Source organism: Chelmon rostratus, chromosome 23 (genome assembly GCF_017976325.1).
Source record: "Chelmon rostratus isolate fCheRos1 chromosome 23, fCheRos1.pri, whole genome shotgun sequence".
Taxonomy (NCBI): domain Eukaryota; kingdom Metazoa; phylum Chordata; class Actinopteri; order Chaetodontiformes; family Chaetodontidae; genus Chelmon; species Chelmon rostratus.
In genome coordinates this window covers 13,852,385-13,870,270 of record NC_055680.1, presented here as the reverse complement: position 1 = coordinate 13,870,270, position 17,886 = coordinate 13,852,385, and the positions used below count along the sequence as shown (strand labels likewise).

The 17,886-nt window shown below is 40.1% G+C and overlaps 2 protein-coding genes across 7 annotated transcripts; both read right to left on the bottom strand.

The window, feature by feature from the left end:
• Nucleotides 1-201: 201 nt before the first annotated feature.
• Nucleotides 202-7,759, bottom strand: LOC121626836 (sialoadhesin-like). 6 transcript variants are annotated; one of them, XM_041965529.1, is made up of 15 exons: nucleotides 7,713-7,757; nucleotides 7,212-7,470; nucleotides 6,866-6,898; nucleotides 6,586-6,654; nucleotides 4,871-5,146; nucleotides 4,417-4,716; nucleotides 3,966-4,241; nucleotides 3,094-3,336; nucleotides 2,600-2,710; nucleotides 2,470-2,485; nucleotides 2,285-2,382; nucleotides 2,150-2,200; nucleotides 1,166-1,228; nucleotides 935-1,033; nucleotides 202-854 (listed from the first exon to the last, which is right to left on the bottom strand). In XM_041965529.1, the coding sequence occupies exons 2-15, from the start codon at nucleotides 7,252-7,254 to the stop codon at nucleotides 769-771; spliced, it is 1,764 nt and encodes a 587-aa protein (XP_041821463.1). In that variant the 5' UTR covers nucleotides 7,255-7,470; nucleotides 7,713-7,757; the 3' UTR covers nucleotides 202-768. The 6 variants fall into 6 exon arrangements, with proteins under 6 accessions (XP_041821463.1, XP_041821467.1, XP_041821465.1 ...); XM_041965533.1 differs by having other exon boundaries at nucleotides 4,017-4,241; nucleotides 7,212-7,759; XM_041965531.1 differs by having other exon boundaries at nucleotides 953-1,033; nucleotides 7,212-7,757.
• Nucleotides 7,760-11,805: 4,046 nt separating this feature from the next.
• Nucleotides 11,806-14,682, bottom strand: si:ch1073-220m6.1. The gene is made up of 5 exons (XM_041965431.1): nucleotides 14,245-14,682; nucleotides 13,717-14,022; nucleotides 12,932-13,186; nucleotides 12,640-12,791; nucleotides 11,806-12,422 (listed from the first exon to the last, which is right to left on the bottom strand). The coding sequence occupies exons 1-5, from the start codon at nucleotides 14,276-14,278 to the stop codon at nucleotides 12,045-12,047; spliced, it is 1,125 nt and encodes a 374-aa protein (XP_041821365.1). The 5' UTR covers nucleotides 14,279-14,682; the 3' UTR covers nucleotides 11,806-12,044.
• Between the last annotated feature and the right edge of the window lie 3,204 nt (nucleotides 14,683-17,886).

Genomic DNA, 17,886 nt, shown 5'->3' with positions numbered 1-17,886 from the left:
CACAGGTGGCTGTGCTGGAGTCTCATGAAAGGAAGTGAGTGTGAAGACAGCCAAAGCCCCGAACCCTCAGACCCTGCCCCCACAAAGTGTGTAAAAATGAAACAAACTTCAAGGGACATGAAAATGGAAACATGCTCTGTGTCACTTTGACTGTCCAGTCAAAAACGCAATAAAAAACACAACTGACAGCTGATTGCTGGGAAATATAAAGTTTATTGATGCATAAAATGATCAGGAAGGCTTTGAAAATACAAAAAATAGCAAATACTTTCAGGTGAATCATGTTGTTCGATAGCAGGTCATTACTTATATTGAAGTAATTGTTGGTGATGGAACACAGCAAAAGATGCTGATTTTGACAGCTGGGTACCTCAGCTCAAAGACACTGTATCAAACTGTTGGAACAGCTCACTTTCAAATATTCCTCCAAACACCTTAAGAATAAATGACCAAATAACAGCGAAAAAGAAAAACAAACGCCTCACTAGTCTTCGTGCTAGAAGAGGCTAATTAAATCCATACAATTTAATTTTTTCATATAATCTGCTAACAAATTGCTGTGCAAAATACTGAGCATATCTGAAATTCAAACAGCAAGTGTGCACACAATCATTTTTTGACTCTGTCAGCCATGTTCCTTTGCAGGCACAGCTCAGAAAACCACAACAAAACAGCAATACAATGTTATTCAAGATGTAAGGATGCTTTCTGACACGTTATTCCAGCTTTTAACCACTTAATTATCTGCACAATAAGTCATTTTGCACATCATGTGGCAGCGCTATTACCAAGAGCTGTTCCTGGTTTAACTTCAGAATAAACAGTTTCATCAGTTGCTCCAGGAGGTGATTGCCCTGTTAATGGAGAGATGTTTAGAGCACAATGTCCAAGATCAACGCGATGACAGCTGCAGGCGAACTCAGACTTTACTTACCTTTCTTTCTGCCTTTACCTTTATTGTGGTGGTTGATTTGGGCGTACAGATTCCCATCAGGGTAAACTTGGTCCTCCTCTGATTCACGCTTGTTCCCTGCTGAGATAATCAGCAGTATCCATGAAGAAGAAGAAAAAATATACATTAATCCTTTGTTTTGGCAATGCAGTCCAAAACAATTTTCTAATTACTTTCTATTTTCTATTTATTGTATATATTGGGAGTACTCACCCTTCTCTCTAATGTTTTTAAGTTCAATCAAAGAATATGTGACATCCTTTGGTCCATCTGCATCTGAAATGTACGTGGTTTTAGTTACAGGATTTTTTAGAAATCAGTCCCCTTAAATCATGCAGTGGTTGCGTTTCTAACTCCATCTTTATTGGTCATATTGGTTATTGGACCTGTAAGGCTGTAGGTGCCTCTAGCTAAATGCTAGCATGCGTAAGATTCATTTGTCAGTGCTAAGTGCAAAGTGTTTGGTCATAAACCAAAGCACTAAACAAATTGAAATTTTTGAACTGATGGTGGTGCTGGATGCAAAGGAACAGATCCATTAAAGTCATTGAGATTTATCCTCTGGGGATCATGAATGTCTGGACCAAATTGTGTGCCAATCCATCAGGTAATTTTTGGGATATTCCACTTTATAAGTGAAAACGGTGGTGCTAGTGTAAAAGTCAGAAGGTCACCATAGTCATGGAGTTCCATCCTCTGGCGACCAAGAACATCTGTACAAACAATCATGGCAAACTGTCAAGTATCAAAAAGGTCAACCTCAAGTCACTGGTAGACATCAAGGTCAACCTCAAGTCACTCGTAGACATCATCTTGGGAACATGAATGTCCCACGAATTTCATGGCGATCGATTCGTTGATGAGATATTTCAGTCTGGACCAAAATGGTGGATCAGATGAGTCACATCAGATAGATTTTCATCAGCAGTGGTTGTTGTTTAACAATGAAGACGACAGCGACCGTCATCCCACACGACTTCACAATGTCCTAAAACTACGCCTTTTTTTATTTTTGCTATTGTTGTTTTGATAGAGAGACGCCTAGCAGCATAAATTAGATACTGTGTGTTCAAGATTAATTGACTAAGTTTGAGAAATGCAAGTGAAAATCACTTCAAAAAATTGTATGTAAAATGTTTCCACTTAACTTTAATGAGATATTTTTTGCAGTGGTTAAAGGAAAGATGTAAACTGTACCATTATCAGTGTCTTCAGAGCGTTCGACTGAGTCGTAGAGATGAGTGTCACCTGTAGAGCAGTGAAAATCAAGCCACAGTCAGAGCAACCTTTTTGATCGTTCAATGCGAAGAAAGCATCCTCTGATCCTCTTACCGTGGAGAAGAGCGGAGTATTTTTCACACTGAGCTTCACTCTGGTTGACCACATGATTCGTGTCAGAGCCCTGATTGGTGCTCTCAGGCTGGATTGGCCTACAACATGCAGCAAATACATTTAATAAGGAACAAAGAATGACTTGTTGTTATGTTCAAAATGAGAGAAGAGCGTGTTGCACCGACCTGATAAAACACGGATCTGTGAAAAAGACATTTGTTGTTACATGGCTGTATTGTGAGCTGTTATACTGCTATTCTATGTGTATTTGGATGATCAAAGAATTAAACATCTAATAACTGAAGAAGGTCTCACCTTTGGCAACTCTGTACTGATACAAAAGGAGCAGAAGAATCATCAGTAGGATGGCACAAACCAACCCAACAATCAACAGTACAGGAAATGAAGCGCTTTCAGGCCTGGAAACTGATATAATAAATAATTAAAAATACAAGCTTACAAACTTGTACAGCCCTTTTAAAAAATTGCTTTAATGGACTGTGTGCAGGCTTTAGTGGCATCTAGTGGTGAGGTTGCAGACTGCAGCCACCCTCGAAAAACACAACAACTCTGATTTTCCAGGTGATTGTGCATGAACACATACGTATGAATATTATATTCCATTTTATGCCAACAGATGCCTTAATTCCAACACACTGGTCCTTTAATAACGATGAGGGTCATGTCACACAACACATATATGAAAGCATGAACACGCACTTTTACTAATTTAAAACTGATGCTATTTTGAATTCAGTTAAAACAGAAACACAATTTACATAAAAGACATTTTTTTTAATCCTACACACCCTTTACAGACATCCAACTCTGTGGCGACACGTCTCGTGAGTGCTGACACTTGTACATGCCCTCGTCGGACTTCGACACTGCAGGGATTTTTAGCTCCCTTGTGGTATCATTTTGAATGAGTTCGCCATTACGATAGAAAAGCACGACGGACCCAAATTCTCCCCTTCTCAACTTGCAGCTAAGGCTGACAGCATCGCCCTCAGTCACAGGACGGGCGGGGCTCAACAGGATAATATTCTCGTCTGTAAAACAATCAAAGCACATGAGGTTTCAGTCAGAGATCAAACTGCATACATCAAATGTGTCTTACTGTAAAAGTAACTTCATGGAGTGACCAAAAAAAAAAACAACAACAGGTGTCAATAGGGAACATCTTCACATGGTCACTCGGGATCTTGGCATGAAGTTATCTACAAGGGTAAGAGCGCCATCCTCTGGCTGTTTACTGTAAGTGTCTGAAAGAACTACGGAACATAAAAACATACAATACAGTCAGACACAAAGTCAGGCTAATGTTGTTTTACTTTGCTAAATAGAAACAGAAATGAACAAAAATACTTTGAAAGTGAGGTGATTTGTATTTTTTAAACAGACAAAAGTTTTGGTGTAACTTGTTTTGTGCACAAAGTTGCTGCTAAATACTGATGGTATTTTCTCATGATTAAGACTAAGATTGATTTATGATAATAACATGTACCTACTTGAATTACTTATATCTACGGGGTAAAAAATGTTTGGTTAATATTAGTCACCTACAATTACTAAACTCTTTTGAGCAATGCAGATGGAAACATCTACAGCAACATATGCTGAAACACATTCAGGGATCTTTAACATGATTTCTAAAAGAAAAAATGCAATGAAACCATACTCTGTATAGTGATGTTGACTGCATTGCTGAACTCTCCTGATCCAGACTCACACCAGTACGCTGCCCCAGCATGCCAGTTACGGTCCAGGCTGCATGTGGATCCGGTCATCGTCCCCCAGTGGGGACAGGAGGACAAGTATGACGAGGCCGTGTTCTGAGGAACCCTCCTCACTCTCCACCGTGAGGAGTTTCCTTCACAGTTCAGTGAGACGGAGCCGGAGGTGAAGTGTTGCACTCCGTCAGGACTCACTGTGAGGGACGATGACGGATGGGGATCTGAAAAACAGCATGTCATAATGTGTCAAACAGAGCACAGCGATCTTCACATTAAAAATACCACAGTTCAAACATTCCTTTATTATTAACATCACAGTGAGGTGCAGTGTTTCGGCGAAACAATGATTTCAACCTGGAAAACTAAATGATTACAGGAGGAGGGAAACAAACTGACCTCCAGAGAAGACAAACATAGGTTCACTGTAATAAGTGTAATACACCGGGTCTCCTCTTCCAGCTCTGCATGCATATCCTGCTGTGCCCGTCTGTCCGTGAACAACGAAGGAATCCTGTTCAGTCCCGTTGCTGCTGCCAGGCAGCGGCTCATAGCTGTAGGAGGTGTCCGACAGTTTGGGAACAGCCTTATACCAGGAGAACCTCCACCCTGCAGACGGACGTTCAGCCTCACAGTTCAGAGTAACAGCACCTCCGGGACTCAGCCATGATGGAGACGCAGTGAGGACAGATCTGGGTTCTGTTGGGAAATGATGTTTCAGAATGAAAATGTGCAGTGATCATAGATCAAATGTATCCTGCACGATCAGGAAGAATGAAGAACATGTTTGAACTAAAACAGCCTTTAAGTGAACTGTATATATTCTCTCTGAAGGAAACGTGCTGTGACTTACTGCCTGATACTGTCAGTTTGATGTAATCACTCCATTCTGTTCTGTACTGTTGACCACTTTTCATTGTGCCCATACACCTGTAGTATCCACTGTGGGATACATATGCAAAACTAATACTAAGTTCAGGTATATGAGGGTTATATGAAGATGTTTGTGAGCTGCTTGTTAGCCATCTGTACTCCCACTCAGCGTCTCCTCCATCCTTGATCTCACATCGGAGAGCGATCCTCTCTCCTTCGTATATGTCAGGCCAGTTTGATTGCAGAGTCGCGACAGCTTTGTTCCCAGTCGTTCATGTCCAGGAATTCCCAGTGAGGATACAAAAACAAAACATTAAATCTCCAACAAAACATAACGTCGCTCACATCATCATTTTTTCATTCTGTACCCCGACAAAAGACTCCTGCACACCATCCTCTTCACTTGTAGTCCCAGATATTTAATTATATTATTTAATTATTATTATTTTATTTAATTATTATTATTTTACAAGACAAAACGAGAGAGCATCTTAAATAGGCTGGCTGACTGATGTGGACCAATCAGGTCACACTTCAGAGTGACATCACTCATGATCTCTGACTGCAGAGGAAAGCGTGCGGGAGTCTGTGGTTCTGTTTTGTCGGCCTGATTGTGTTTGTGTTGTGTGCTGAGCTTCATAGCACATACTTTCTGATTAAAAATAAGATTGTTGTGTTTTAACTTAGAATGAGAGTCCAAAATGTTGCACCGCCATGTTTCTACAGTAGCCCAGGATGGACAAACAAAACTCTGGCTCCAGAGGGGCTTTATCTCTGACTCAGACATATTCCTACAACTACATTTACATCAGTTGTAGAAACTGCGTCCCAGGAGCTGACAGCAAATTCGCGAGTGTAACTTTAATGTGCGAACTCAGCGGCGACAGCACGCAGGAACCACATTAAAACCACAGTCATCTGGTGACAAGACCGCTGTGAATGATCTCCAGCAGCGTCACTTAAAATGACTGATCGATAGAAAATGGATTTCAAAATAGAAAACTTTACACTTCATAACAAATTGTAACTTGTTCATAAGGTGTGGCAGGGGTCCTAAACCGCGGGCCAGAATTTTTCTGTAGGGGATGGACCTTTAAGAATTTATATCAGTTTGAACAGACTCGTAAAAATCATGGAAAATCTATCATAATAACAATAATAATCGACAGGGAACTAGAAAAGATCTCCACCAAAGAGGTGGTCTCAGTTCAAAACTCGCAGTTCAACTACCAATGAATGAGTCCTCATCCCAACAAGAAGTCCTCTTCAGGATCCCAGCAAGCAAACATAGTTCTGAACTCAATACAACAGCTGGCCAATGAAAAGAAGCCGTATAGAGCAGGTGGACTACAAAATACTGACTTCTTGGCTCCTTGCCAGGGGTTGGCAACGAGCTCAGATGTGCACATTTTCTCAGTTCATTAACATTCTGTGCACCGAATGGGAATTTAGCAAGCTGTGGGCCGACCTGCCGTTCAGTTTGGAAACGGAGGTCCAGGTTTTCAGAGACGCCCCGTTCCACACTTTTACGACTACTCCGGGTTATAGAGTGTTGCACCGTTACATGCAACTAAATCCTACGCATTGGCCCTTTAAGAGAGACTTCATTACACACACACAAGGAATTCAGAGTAATAGAGTTTTAAATTGAGAAATAGAGTTGGAGGGTCAGACTGTTATTACTAACTGTATCACCTGTTGGTCTTTTCTCCATGTCAGCATAATCAGGACCATCGTCGGCACTCTTGTCATCATAATTCTGCCCTGTCAAGATGATTAGATGAATGAGTGTAAAGGATATTCAGTGAATACACGGCTTGGCATCAGCATCAGCAGGGCAACATGTCTCTTTAAATAAATATGCATATAAAAACCTCATCTAGTCCATAATACACACAAAACACAAATGCAAAAAGAGTATGAATACAGCAGGTGACGAATAGGAGACAAATAAGGAGTACATTTTTTTAAATACCTTCAGCATGTCCACAGAGGAGTGTATTCAGCACTAAAATAAAGATTAAAACTTCATCAGACAATAAATAGAGACATTTAAAATCCAGCTGGAGTTTCATTACTGCTACAATCAATCAACAGTATCACACACTTGAATGATGATATTTTGTAAACTGGTAATGGAAACAAGGTCACATATACTTTACACGTGTAGCACAATACTGTATGTGTCAAAACTTGTATTTACAGTCCTCCATCCTGGGCCAAGCCAAATCACCAACCAAGTTCATTCCAACAAAACTAACATGTCGATAAAAAACATGAGTCTGAAAGTCACAGAATGAGGAAGTCAAGGATGTACTCACAGATTAACCCCAGAACAAAGAGCGGAGTGAGAGTGTGTCCCATCTGCACATCCAGCACCGACGTTGCCCTCCTGCTGCTCCGCTACTGGCAAAATGTTCTCCTTCCTTTTAAAAATGACTCACCAGAGTTACATTTCATGTAAACGCCAGAGCACGACTGTTATTTAAACTTCTCCTCCTGAGTATATCCTGTCCGTTCTTTCTTCCCCTTCACACAGAGCTGAGCAGCCGCTGTGAGTTTGACCACAGTCTACACTTCCTGCAAACCGCAGAAAATATGTATTAGCGAAGGTTTATGCCTGCTCCCTATTAATGTTAAAAATAGCTTAATCAATAAGTTACTACTGCACATCCACGAACCATAAAAACACTGAATTTAATCATATCACACAAGTTAACAATATTTGTGCATGCAGTACGTGCGCATTGTTCTTGCATGCAAGTGCCTGTATTGCGATGGTGTGTGTTGCGTGTATTTTCAGTGCATTCAGAAATGCTTACACTGAAATCATTTCCTTCCTTCCTTCCCCATAATAACACAAAGAAAACAGGGTTTTAGAATGTTATGCAAATGTTTTAAAAAGAAAATAATGAAATAAGAGTAAATAACATTTTTCTTGTTGAAAATCCGGGTCTGCGACCATGATGTGCGACATCACAAATAGTTTGGAAGATAATCCCAGTCCGCTTTCAATTTACACAAGCGCGGTTGTCACGGTGCTTTCGGCCTCTTACCTGCCGCCATTTCAGCCAGTACTTTTCCACTCGCACTCTCCTGACTGGCCACGCCCACCTGTCCACTCACCTGACCCTCATTCTCAATCAGCCCAGTATTTAAGCTGCTCCCTCACGCTCGCTCATAGCCTGACTGTTCTTCGCATCCACGCAAAAGTCTCCAGCTTTCATCTCTGGACCGAACCTGCCTGCCGAAAGTCAAAAGCTCTGAGAGAGACTGTGGACCGTGTTGTGGCTTGTCTGTCTCTGCCAAATCTCCATTTAATAGTGGTGCTAAACACTGGGAACAAGTGGGAGCCACCTCCTGTGAAGCAATCAAACATGACACATGTTTGCATAATCATAGATGGAAGAAGCAGATGAAATGTTAAAGACTTAAACAAGATAATAGAACTTTTTTCATGGAAAAACCATATCAGAAACACACTGTTAGTACAGTGTTTCAATATACATACAAATAATATGTTATGTCAATGTATTTCTTTTTAGTTTAGTTTTAAGAGGCTTTTTCCCCAGTTACTGTTCTGTCTTTGTATTTTCTCGTGGTGTTTCAGATTTGGAAACTGGTTGTGGTCTCCCTCGATACAATTCTCTTTTTTAAACTGTCACAAACACAGATAGTTGTTATCTATGACAAAAGCCATTGAGTCACTTCTGCTACTACAGAAGAGAGCTGAGGCTTGCTGGAAGAGCAGGAAAGGCTCTCTTCACGCTCAGTCACTTCCTGCGGGTGAAGTTGTGACCAAACCAGTATTTCACCATGCTGTGCTGGGGTGATTTGATACCATCTCTGGCCATGAAAGGCTTAAAAAAGCTTATTCTTTGACAGCTTCAGGAGGAAGTCATCATGCATACTGAGCCCTTTCAGCTTGCATATCGCTGATGCTTGGCACCTATACCCATCTAACGGCTTTAGCACAGTGCAACCTCACCTGATGGGACGAAAGCCGCTAGAAATGGATGTCAACCAACACCTTCTTCTCTCAGCCAAATGACTGTAGAAGCACTAACCCAGGTATAACATACATCAAGTACTCTGATGACACTGTGATCATGGACACCACCAACTCAGAGGGACAGTTACAGTCTGAGATGGACATTTTTGCAGCTTGGTGTAGCCGAAACTGCCTGGATTCCTCCAAGACGAAGCAGTTGACTTCCGTAAAGGCCCCTCCAGCACCTCCACTCTGTCGGTCAACAGCCAGCCAATAGAAAGGGTCCAGTCAAACAGATACCTCGGGACAACAGTTGACCATAAACTCACCTTTCAACCAACTAGTGAAACGATCTTTTCCAAGTGTCAGCAGCGCCTCTTTTTCCTCCGTAGACTTCAGATTCACCTGTCAGTCCTGACAGCGTTTTACAAATGTTTAATCGAATCAGTTGCCTTTTCTAACTTCTTGACTTACTGTTGGACTGCCGGTACGTCGTGTGTGTGTGTGTTGCTGGGTATGTGAATTGTACACGCTCTGATGCTCTGCAACATATTTTCACAGTTGGGTGAGAAAGCCCGTAGATGACTGAGTGAGTATGACACCTGTGGTTGCATCTGCCTCCTCTAAAACTGTGCTGGAGGTAAGCGCTTTATTAATTCTAAAAGGAAATCGATTTATTTTAGAGATTTCAAACCCCTGGCTTCTACCATTTTGTGCAGCAGCCGTTACGGTAGCATCAAGAATTACTGACTGTTCGTTAAGCTGCAGTAATCTACAGGGTGATCACACCATATCAGGAAGGAAACTGAAATGTCATCATTTTCTTTAGAAATACACCTTATTCTAATCTAAAATAACATATGAGCTATACATTATGTAATCTACATATTAGTTTGTCTCTTTTGCACAGGTTTGTTTCTGGGCCCTAAAAATCTTAAATAAAAAAATGGCAACAGTAAGTAATTATTGCCATATCGAGGCTTAATTCACAGCGTACACCAACTGTTCATGAATCCATATTCTGATGAGAATGTGTGTTTTGTCTATAAACTTCATAACTTCACACTGATAGATCAAAAAATAAATGCAGCTCATGCACTAAATATGCTCTTTGTTTGTGTGTGTCTGAGTGTGAGACATCTCCTATCTCTTTGTCCATTCAGGACATGTTAGTCTCTGCAGCTCTGGACATATTTCTACTAACCTGTCATGCAGTTTCAGTCCATTAAACTTGAAAGACGCCAAGATGACAAATCTGCTACGCTCCTATCAGACGATAGGTCTCCCTTGAAAACCACTGGGGAACTGTTTCGATGTTTACTGGCGCTTTGCACTTGTGTTTTCTTTCTTTTAAATTTCTGTGTTGATGATGTAAAGCACTTTCTGGCCCATATTTAAAAAGGTGCTACGTAATAAAAGGTTTACTTGCACCTCACCATTCCAACTTCCCATTCATAGGAGTAGTTTTTATTGTTTATTGTTCTTCCCATCTACACAAACGGATCGTTCACGATTATAATCATATTATACACCGTTAGAAAGCAAAGATTTTCGTGAATCGATTAATGCAAACCATTTCAAGATACATCAAAACAGGAGGCAACAACCAATTTTAAAAGTGAAATATTACAAACATTAATTTGGAACCAAACCCACTGACCGCTCTGTTTGGGGTCATGGGAGGGGGAGGGGTGAAAAAATTAACTACGACTACGCAACGCATTTTATCCTTCGCCTCCCTTTTGGCATGACGAGCAATTCTGCTCAGATGGAAGGATACCTCCCCTCCCACTCATGAACAATGGTTGGAGGACATCATGTCCTGCCTTAAATTGGAGAAAATTAGATACTCACTTCAACAATTGAATAAGAAGTTCCAGGAGACATGGGGTCCCTTTCTAGAAGCATTCCAGAACCTGTAATGACTTGGCCCTTGAATACACTTTTTACTCTCTGTTTACATATGGTACTACAGTGATCTGATACAGCGACTAGTAAACTGGCAGTGTCGGGGGAGGGATTTATTTATTGTTATTTTATTTTATTTGTCTTTTTTTTTCCTTATATATGTTATTTGTGCATGCCATGATTGGTGTACACCTTGATTCATTCTCTGTCTTTGTAACACCTATGTAGTGCTGCACATTTATTATATTGACAAAACTTCAATAAAAAAGATCTTGAATTTAAAAAAAAATTGACCGATTACGCCTCTCAGTGATCCACAGATCAATAACACTCCAACAAACATCTGGTAACATCAGCAAAGGTCCACACGATCCACCGCAGTAAAAATATTTGGTCCCAAACATGATAATAATCCACAGAAAGATGTTTTCTTCTTCACTTGTCTTCTGTGTTTTTCCTTTCGGAAACGTCTCCGTTTTCCCCTCACTTGACCAATCATCGTCTTCCATACGAGGCCTAGCAACTAGTAGAGTTATGAGTTGAACATAAGTGTCTGACGATGGAGCCAATCGCAACCGAGGTGGCAGATGATTGGCACTTTGAAAAGCCAGTGATATTCTGAAAAAGGTGATATGCCGTTTCAGTGGCTTGTTTAGAGCTCTAATCAGCTGAAATGAAGGAATTCAGTGTAAGTAGGGATATTACACATGATTTGAAGTGGTAAATATAGGAATGGGTTAAATATACAGACATATAGCAATATATATATATATATATGTGTATATAGATAACTACAGCAGGCCTTGTCCCACTGATGTCACTAAATCCTGCACACTGTTCCTTTAATGCAAGCTGCTGGTATCAATACTGCCCGTTAAGTTGTGCATGTCTGAAACATTGTGATAAAGCAGAACCTCTCACTGTTTTGCTGACGGTCTGTAGCTGCAGTTGCCACCCACAAAACTGGACGTTACACTGCATGATTCTACAGTGGTAATTCAATACAGCACATACAATAGATACGAATCAGTTCCTGTTTTTGCAGTTGGCTTTTTTTAATAAAAATATACACAGCATCTCCTCTGAAAGAAAACACAAACCACAGTCCCAAAACACTGTACAAAATAATTGCATAAATATGTGTAAACATTGCATGAATGTCCATATCATCATTGTGGCGTTCAGAGACTGCTCTCCAACAGCCTTCTTTCACTTTCCACATTCACCTCTTTGGCTACTGAAAATCTTGTTTTACCTACAGGTGGTGCTGTGACTTCATATTTAGTGGCTTTCGCACTACACAGTACACCGTGTCAACTGGCGGAGGCTGCTCTGCCACATCCAGGGTGACAGAGTGTGAAGCCGATGCCTCTTGCGCATTCAGTTGCCCTTTTGCATGGTTACTGTTGTCACTCTTGGCAGCAGATGCATTTGGTGGCTGCAAAAAGCTGTAGACAGTATCTGCATTCTGACTTTGCAAGGACCCCAACTCCTGTCTTGGGTTGCTGGTCTGGCTGGGCTGTGTGACATCCACATTTTCATAAGAGGCCTCACCCTCACTGGCAGAAGAGACAGAGACTCTTGACCGAGGTTGTGGTTGGCTTTCTATTGACTGATTCGGTAATGTCTGCACCTAGAAAATAATGCAGTAAAATATGTTTTCAGTCTTATAAACAAAATGTCACATTCTATGATAAGACACCTCCTAGCACTGACAGGAAACTCACAGGAAATTTCACTTCTTGAAAAATTGTTTTAGCTGAAATCAGGAAATGTTTGACTCAAGATAGAGAGACTCAACGTCTTATCACAAAGATCATTTAAAATATTGCTTTGTAAATTCAGCTTACCTGATAGCAACTACATTCTCTTGCACGGTGGGACTTAGCCATATAGGCAATTAATACAGAGAGGGATACACACCCTACACCAACTATTAATATTATTATTGCAGTGCCTAGTTGTGATTGTGCTTCTTGCTCAGTATTAGATTTATTAAAACCTGCAAAGACACAGAAAAACAGAATAATTAAAATGATTAAGTGTCCAAAAGTGACCGAGAAAGAAAGAACTGAACGTGTTACTTGAGTGTGTGTTATATCAACAAACACACACTGCTTTAAAACATGACAGCATGCTTACACGTCGCCTCTAAGCTTTCAGAAACACTGCTCTTGCTGACGTGGTTGTTGCCGCTGCAGACAACAGACGTGTTGACGGTGGCGATGGTGATGTTGACCTTGCTGAATGATCTCTGAGATGTTCTGCAGCTGTCTTCATCACAGATGGACCACAGCCACTCGTCCTGGATGGAGCAGTTGACCGTGATGTTGCAGAATTTGGCAGATCGGTTGGAGTACATTACTGACATCCTGATGACAGGTGTCGGAATGCTTTCTGCAACACCAAAGCAGATAAATGAATAGAAGAACATCAGCGTCAACAGGCCTCAGATGAAGCCTGCTGTCCAATACAAGTGAACATAGTCCATAGACAACATGAAGAGTGCATGTCTCCACTATATATGAATGTATAACTGCATTGCATATTTGTTTGTTTGCTTTATAAGTACCTCCAACATTCCTAGAATTTACCTAGATTGCTCTGATGACACCAAACCTTATTAGACATTTAAAAGATTTAAAACCCTTAAAACTGAAATGCTGAACTTTTCATATATTGTATGAAATACGGACAAGAAAATGAATAGTGATGCCTGTGCAGACCTTTTTTTGAAGTCACAATGAAAAAAGTGTAGAAGCATACAAGGCGTGGGTGAGGTTAAATACATGTGACGTTCACGTCATGAAAGGTTTGACAAAATCTTAAAGACAGTCTTAAGATAAATACTGTAAGATAATTTGCATTGTTAGGACTCCCATAGTGAATAATGACAGACTAAAGACAAAGAACTATTAAGAACTTACCTTGAATAATCAGTCTGTGGGTCTCCGTTGATAAATCAAACTCAGAATCAGCGATTGACACCTTATAGATGCCAGCATCCAGCTCATTCAGTTTTCTGATACACAGGGAGTGGTTCTCTGGACTATAAACCACTTTGTCTTTGAACATGGGTGTGACGTTTTTCTCAATAACAATTACTTTCTCATTAAAACTCCACTGAACATATTTATATGGTGGCGATTTTACAACTTGTAGACATAATGAGCTGTTTTTCATCCGGTAGTGCCTCATTGAATGGCTCACTGCTGTGATCCCTGATAGGAAATCTGCCATGAAGAAAAGCATTGAAATACATTACAGCATTACCTTAAAAAATGTACATACAGCATTAATGTGACTAAAAAAGTCTTTTGACTGGATGTAAAATAAATTCCTCTCGCTATTTTTTTTATGTTTTGCTGGACAGACGCTGATGTTAAGTCAGATTTGCCTTCTTCAAACTAAATTTAAATAGTTACAGTTTCAAAGACAGTTTTTATTCATCTTACCTGCAATAATCCAACAACTCAGAAGGAGAAGCATTTTGAATCCACACGATTCTTTGTGCGTAGTGTCGACGGGTCTGAAACTGTCAAACAGGAAGCTTTGGATGTGTGCACCGACACATTAATCGAGCATCTGTAGCAGATGTCAAATGTTTTTCAAAGGCCAGGAAACCACGCACAGTGCAGCTGTGGCTTTGAAAGAAAAAGAAATTAGGTTCCAATAAAACAGAACTCAAACATAATTTGTTTAAAGTCATTTGAATACAACCCACGTGCTCCCAAACTCGGCTGTAAAGCTATAGTTGCAGTTTACTGTTTTTTCACAGTTCCCTATTTGGCTCAATTAAGAGAAAAGGTATCAGGTAAACCAGTTTGTTTGTTGCCGTCATGTCACCGTGAGGTAGCTGCATCTCACAAAGTTGGCATATGGCCCCACCTTCACCCATAACCATTCTGTCTGTTGTATTGAAACCAAAATGCTCCCACGTGTTACCTCTCAGATGCTTGGTGGTCATTACAGGTCATTACAGATCCCAGACTTCACCGCAGTCTCTCTGTTGCTATTTCAACCCCTTGTATCACGATTGGAGAAACTTTGCATATTTTTTCAATGTATTTCTCTCCCCCTGTGTGGGGTTTCCTGTGGTTTGTGCTGGAAATGCAGCAGGTTTCCACTCCACCTAGTAGAGTTTCTTCCTATAAATGATTTCTTGCATTACGGGTAAAAAACAAAAGTACCTTCTAAACACGTCATCAGTGGGAATTTTAACTCATGGAAACTCAAGCAAGACTTTTTACCTGAAAAAAGAACAGTAGCAAATGGGGGACAGTCATTTAGTCACTGCTAGTGACTCAATCAGTCATGGGTTGTGCATTACAGGTAACCATGGAATTTTTTTTTTCTCGTAAAAGGGATACTCCACTCAAAACATGATTCTAGCTCTTTTCACTTTGTTAACAATGTGCTGTCCTCACAACATGTGCCTCTGTATGCTGCGAGACAGCCAGTGAACCAAACAAGAAACTCTGCACACAAGGCTTTCTTTTCTTGCTTTATGGAGCTCTTGCAACATGTTTGAATGTGGTAACTGCAACATACAAAAACTGCAATTACTATACTAAAGTGCATGGGACACGAACAGTTAGCTAATATACATATAACTGCTAGTAGAAACATTATTGATTTAACTAACTTATATCAACATCTTTTCAGAAATACTGTGACCTCTATAAGTGCTTTGTACACATAGCTTGTCTATAGTGGGAGGAGCACTCACTCTGCTGTGACCAAAACAATCTTTTAGGGAAAAGATGTCTCACTTCGCAACTTTTAACCTTAACTTTTAACCATTTTTATCATACATTTTTAACTTATTTATTTCCATCTATGAACTTATTTAAACCTTTTTTACTAATTTATTATTCTTATGAAAATAATGATGTCTTTGACCCAAAGACATGACAAACAATGTAAGGCAACGCATCTTAGGAAAGAAAAAATGACTCTCTGTAACCTGACCTCATAGACATTTGTTGTTAAAGATATAAGAATTTTCTCAGACTTTGTGGATTTCTGGATAGTGTGTTACCTACATGCGGTCCAGGTGCTGCCTGCTGCACACATGTAGACTGAGTGTCCACGGATCCGTGAGTACTGACAACAAGTCCCATGTGGATTCCAGTGAGCTTCAACATGTGCACGTGTGAATTACAAAAAATTGAAAACTTTCCAAAGTGTCACTTCATCACTTCACTTCATTTCAATTATCACAAGGGGAATTTAAAGGTATGTGAACACCAGTTTTGTGACAAATGTTTCCTTCCGCTACTATCTGCACTTAGCTGTTGTGGTTTGGCATTTCGTCGTGTTGATCGTTTTGTGATATTTATAGTAACCAATGGGTGACAGCTGTTGCTAAGCTAATGCATGGGAGTGTTAAGCTAAGATTGATGGTATAGCTATTATATAAGCCAGGCCTCTCTACACCCTTTCCAGGCTTATATGCTCTATTTGTTATTATAATAGACACCTCCTGATTGAATATTATTGTAAACCCCTCACCAATTCACCTCAAACAAAAAGTGTATTTTCAGTTGATGTCATGAGGTATGCTACGACATACTGTAACAAGAAAAAGTGGCTAAATGTCACTACAGTATTTTGTCCACACAGGCTTTATTTACTATTATTGTGACTAAGGACCACAGTATTTAGCATCTAAATCAGGGGTACATGCAAGACCATTTGATCAGGCTCACGAGGCAATTCAGAAATACAAATTGTATATATATATATATATATATATATATATATACGTATATATATATATCATCACTACTATCTGACATCAGACGGCTCATCTAAAAGAAGCAGTTCCACCTATCACAGAGGTTAGTGTGACGTATGTGTATCAGTTATACTGCATCTCTTAGCTGTTTTTTAATTTACTTGGAAATAAAACAACTTAATTCAATTGCTTAGATCAGGCATGGGCAAACTACGGCCCGAGGGCCTTATGCGGCCCGTTACAAAATTTAATCCGGCCCGCCGAACTTGAACAAATTATATCAATAAACCTTGTTAATGTTTTATTTTCCCTGCAATTCTGGCTTTTTCCCAATAGATGGCGCACTCTAGATACATTGAGCTTTGTTGAGGTGAAGCGTATTACTCCACGTTTGCGCTTTACTCTTCGACCCTCAGCCCTTCTGTAAAGATGAGCGGAGCTAAGAATGTCCAGTTTTTAATAAGGAGTGGACAACTAAATATTTTTGACTGAACACCGATCAGCTGCTGTATGCCTGATATGCCAAGAGACTGTGGCGGTGTTTAAAGACTATGATACAGCAAGAAAACTGACTCCAGACTTTGACACGCTGGATAAAAAGGGAGACCAACAACACTGTTCCCACTGAAATTAAAAGTACGTTTCTCCGTTGTGTTATGTAAAAAATGCATTTGAAACTAATTTGTTCTGTCTGTTAAGGGATGCACATATGTGGTGTTCAGGTGCACGTACATTCTCAAAACCAAGTGCGCAAATGCAGCGCGATCAAATATAACGCGCTCCACATACTGGCGCGTTGTCACTGTTCCGTCCTCGCGCTGCTCGTTGTTGAGTTTTGGCATTAGGGATGATTGAATAGAAGGAGAGGACAAGTAGACCTGCATCTCCTACCGTTTTTTAAATGAAGACAGTCAGGAGGAGACTGATGATGATAATATCCTTAAGGATAACACAACTTTCAGTGCTTTAAAATAATAAAAAGAGTCATTTCAATAAATAGCTCAGTTCTGTGGGACTTCAAAGACAGATATTTAGTTGTAATGCTTTTGTTCATTTTCAATTGAAATTAAAGCACATGTGTTCTACATATCTCATGATATTTTATTTTCTCTTATGAGGTGGATTACCAAAACACTCCATCCATCTGCTCCTGGTCCGGCCCCCCAGTCAAATTTTAGAACCCTTTGTGGCCCATAAGTGAAAAAGTTTGCCCACCCCTGGCTTAGATGAAAACCCAATTTTGGCTTTATAATGAATTTACAGGAACAACAGAGTTATGCCTGTTAGATTTTGTCAGTGTGATACCAACATCTGCAGTACAGTAACTTTTCACTAGTAAGTACAGAGAGCTCCAGGT

Excerpts from the sequence above, each read along its gene's own strand:
- LOC121626836 (XM_041965529.1), bottom strand. The coding sequence starts at position 7,254 with ATGGGACACACTCTCACTCCGCTCTTTGTTCTGGGGTTAATCT. Across the intron at positions 4,242-4,416 it reads TATGTTTGTCTTCTCTGGAG|ATCCCCATCCGTCATCGTCC; the intron begins GTCAGTTTGTTT and ends GCTGTTTTTCAG. Across the intron at positions 2,711-3,093 it reads GAGTTGGATGTCTGTAAAGG|TTTCCAGGCCTGAAAGCGCT; the intron begins GTGTGTAGGATT and ends TTATTATATCAG.
- si:ch1073-220m6.1 (XM_041965431.1), bottom strand. The coding sequence starts at position 14,278 with ATGCTTCTCCTTCTGAGTTGTTGGATTATTGCAG. Across the intron at positions 14,023-14,244 it reads GAGTTGTTGGATTATTGCAG|ATTTCCTATCAGGGATCACA; the intron begins GTAAGATGAATA and ends TCTTCATGGCAG. Across the intron at positions 13,187-13,716 it reads CCACAGACTGATTATTCAAG|AAAGCATTCCGACACCTGTC; the intron begins GTAAGTTCTTAA and ends TTGGTGTTGCAG.